This window comes from Phaseolus vulgaris, chromosome 11 (assembly GCF_000499845.2).
Source record: "Phaseolus vulgaris cultivar G19833 chromosome 11, P. vulgaris v2.0, whole genome shotgun sequence".
Lineage (NCBI taxonomy): Eukaryota > Viridiplantae > Streptophyta > Magnoliopsida > Fabales > Fabaceae > Phaseolus > Phaseolus vulgaris.
The window spans coordinates 34681487-34683702 of NC_023749.2; the positions used below are offsets into that span (position 1 = coordinate 34681487).

At 52.2% G+C, this 2216-nt stretch overlaps 1 protein-coding gene across 1 annotated transcript; it reads right to left on the reverse strand.

The window, feature by feature from the left end:
• Window positions 1–302: 302 nt before the first annotated feature.
• LOC137806024 (uncharacterized) lies at window positions 303–1268 on the reverse strand. The gene has a single exon (XM_068605904.1). It carries the CDS (start codon window positions 1266–1268, stop codon window positions 303–305), a length of 966 nt encoding a protein of 321 aa, XP_068462005.1.
• Between the last annotated feature and the right edge of the window lie 948 nt (window positions 1269–2216).

Genomic DNA, 2216 nt, shown 5'->3' on the forward strand with positions numbered 1-2216 from the left:
TCCCTTGCAAACCCATACAAGCATCCAGTGTAGGGCCTCAACAAGTCAGGGGACAACTGTAGCTTGTTGAAGGTCGACCAGAATATGACATCTGCAGAACTCCCCTGGTCGACGAGGACTTGGTGTACCTTTCTTGCAGCGGTGACGACCGAAATGACCATAGGGTCATTGTCATGAGGGACGACATCTCGCAGGTCAGCCTTTGTGAACACAAGGTCTGACTCCCACAGGTCATCCAAGCCTTCCTCAGCAACTGAATTTACTGACCTCACATACCTCCTACGCTGAGAGGTAGTGGGACCTCAACCTGAGAAGCCACAAGAGATGGTGTGGACTTCCCCATGGATCAGCATCTCGTGTGCCTGTTCCTCCTCTGGTACCGCCAGAGCTTCGGCCGTAGAAGACCCAGCCAAATAATCCTTCAAAAAACCATTCTTCACCAGCTCATCCAACTGATGACCCAACGCCAAGTAGTTGTTGATGTGGTGCCCGAATGCCTCATGGAACTCGCACCACGAGTCTTTGTGAGGTCCCAACACCTTATCAGTCTTCACTGGTGGTCTCAGCCTATCTTCAATATTAGGCACAGCGATGAGATCCTTCAACTCTACTACGAAGTTGTTCCTTAGTGGCCTATTTCCTTCCCTCGCCGGCCTGTTTCCCTCCGCTCGCCCCCTAGCCCGGGGCCTCCTCGCCTCGTACGGGCGCCTCCTATCCTGATTCTTCCTCCCCGTCGTGGCCTCGTTGACCCTAGCGGGTTGTGCTCTCGAAGATGCTCTTGGGCGCGCGGGTGCAACACTTGTGCGCTTCTCGCAAACTTCGCCCTCAGTGGCGATGTGTTCCACAGCACGACGCCTTATCTCAGCAAAAGTTCGGGGGCGGTTGCGGATGATTGACTCACAGAAAGGCCCTGGACACACCCCCTTTCTGAACGCGCAGACGATCATGGGCTCCTCTGTGGTGCCAACCTTCACCACCTGGGCCCCAAAGCGATTGATGTATTCCTTCAAGGTTTCGCTCTGGTACTGCTTGACGTCGAACAAGTCGTACAAAACTGGCGGTGGAGCCCTGTTGGCTAGGTACTGCTCCCTGAACAGTTGTGAAAGGTAGGCGAAGGAGGTGATATGGCCATCTGGAAGGCTGATGAACCAGTCCATAGCCATCCCAGTCAGAGTGCTCATGAAGAGCTTGCATCTTACGGCATCGGATCCGCCTACCAGCATCATTTGCGTGTGGAACACAGTGAGATGTGCTTCGGGATCCTCCATTCCAGTGAAAGTCACCTTAGGACCCACAAACGTGTTATGGATCACCGCCTCCAAGATCGACTGTGAGAACGGCGTAGAAAACCCCCTTGGTTGAGTGAAACACTGATTAGAATCGTAACTAACTTCTATCTCTCTCTTTCCAATCACTTGAGCGCACAATGAGTATGCAAGCAAATGATCAGAAAGTGTGTTAATGAGCGAAAACGTACCTTACTAAGCTTTCAGAGAAGCTTATATACCTTGGGTTTCAGCACCTGTACCGATCACGTCATCAGGTGTGATGACGTGTCCTGCACGTGCTTGGGTGGGGCGTGCTCAGCGACAGGATTCCCAGAGTGGACATTCGTTGGTGGCAAGGTTTCCCCAGCTAGAACATGCATGGCGTAGCAATAAGGAGGGTGCCATTCGCGACGAGCGATATCACAGAGATGATGCACTTTGTTGCATCCGATACTCGCCTTGTCGGGTGGTGTTTCACAATGCATTATGTGCTAGGTTGCTCCTTAAGTCGAGGACTTAGCTGTGCAGCTGGTTACTACACAAGAATGACGTTCAAGTTGCCCCAATCCAGATGACGACACGTGTAGGGTTGGATGTCACCAGTTACTCCAACCTAGATGATGACACGTGTAGGGTTGGGAGCAATGGAGAAATGACGCTCAAGTTGCCTTAGCTCAGATGACGACACGTGTAGGGTTGGGCGCTACCTGCTATCCCAGCCCAGATGGCGACACGTGCAGGGCTGGATGCGAGCCACGCGTCCAAAAGCATAACGGCCTGGAGAGAGAAGAAACCTAACTATAAAGGTAACCTTAACAGAATTTGCAGAGGTACGTTTTTCATTACGGCTGATACTGCTAGGGTTGTGTGCCTACAGTACGGTCCTACAGAGCATATTCTCTCTTAGTTTTTGGGTGTTCTGGTCACTGACTTGAGCGTCGGAGCGCC

Coding starts and splice junctions, on each gene's coding strand:
- LOC137806024 (XM_068605904.1), bottom strand. CDS start 1,268: ATGGAGGATCCCGAAGCACATCTCACTGTGTTCCACACGCAAATGATG.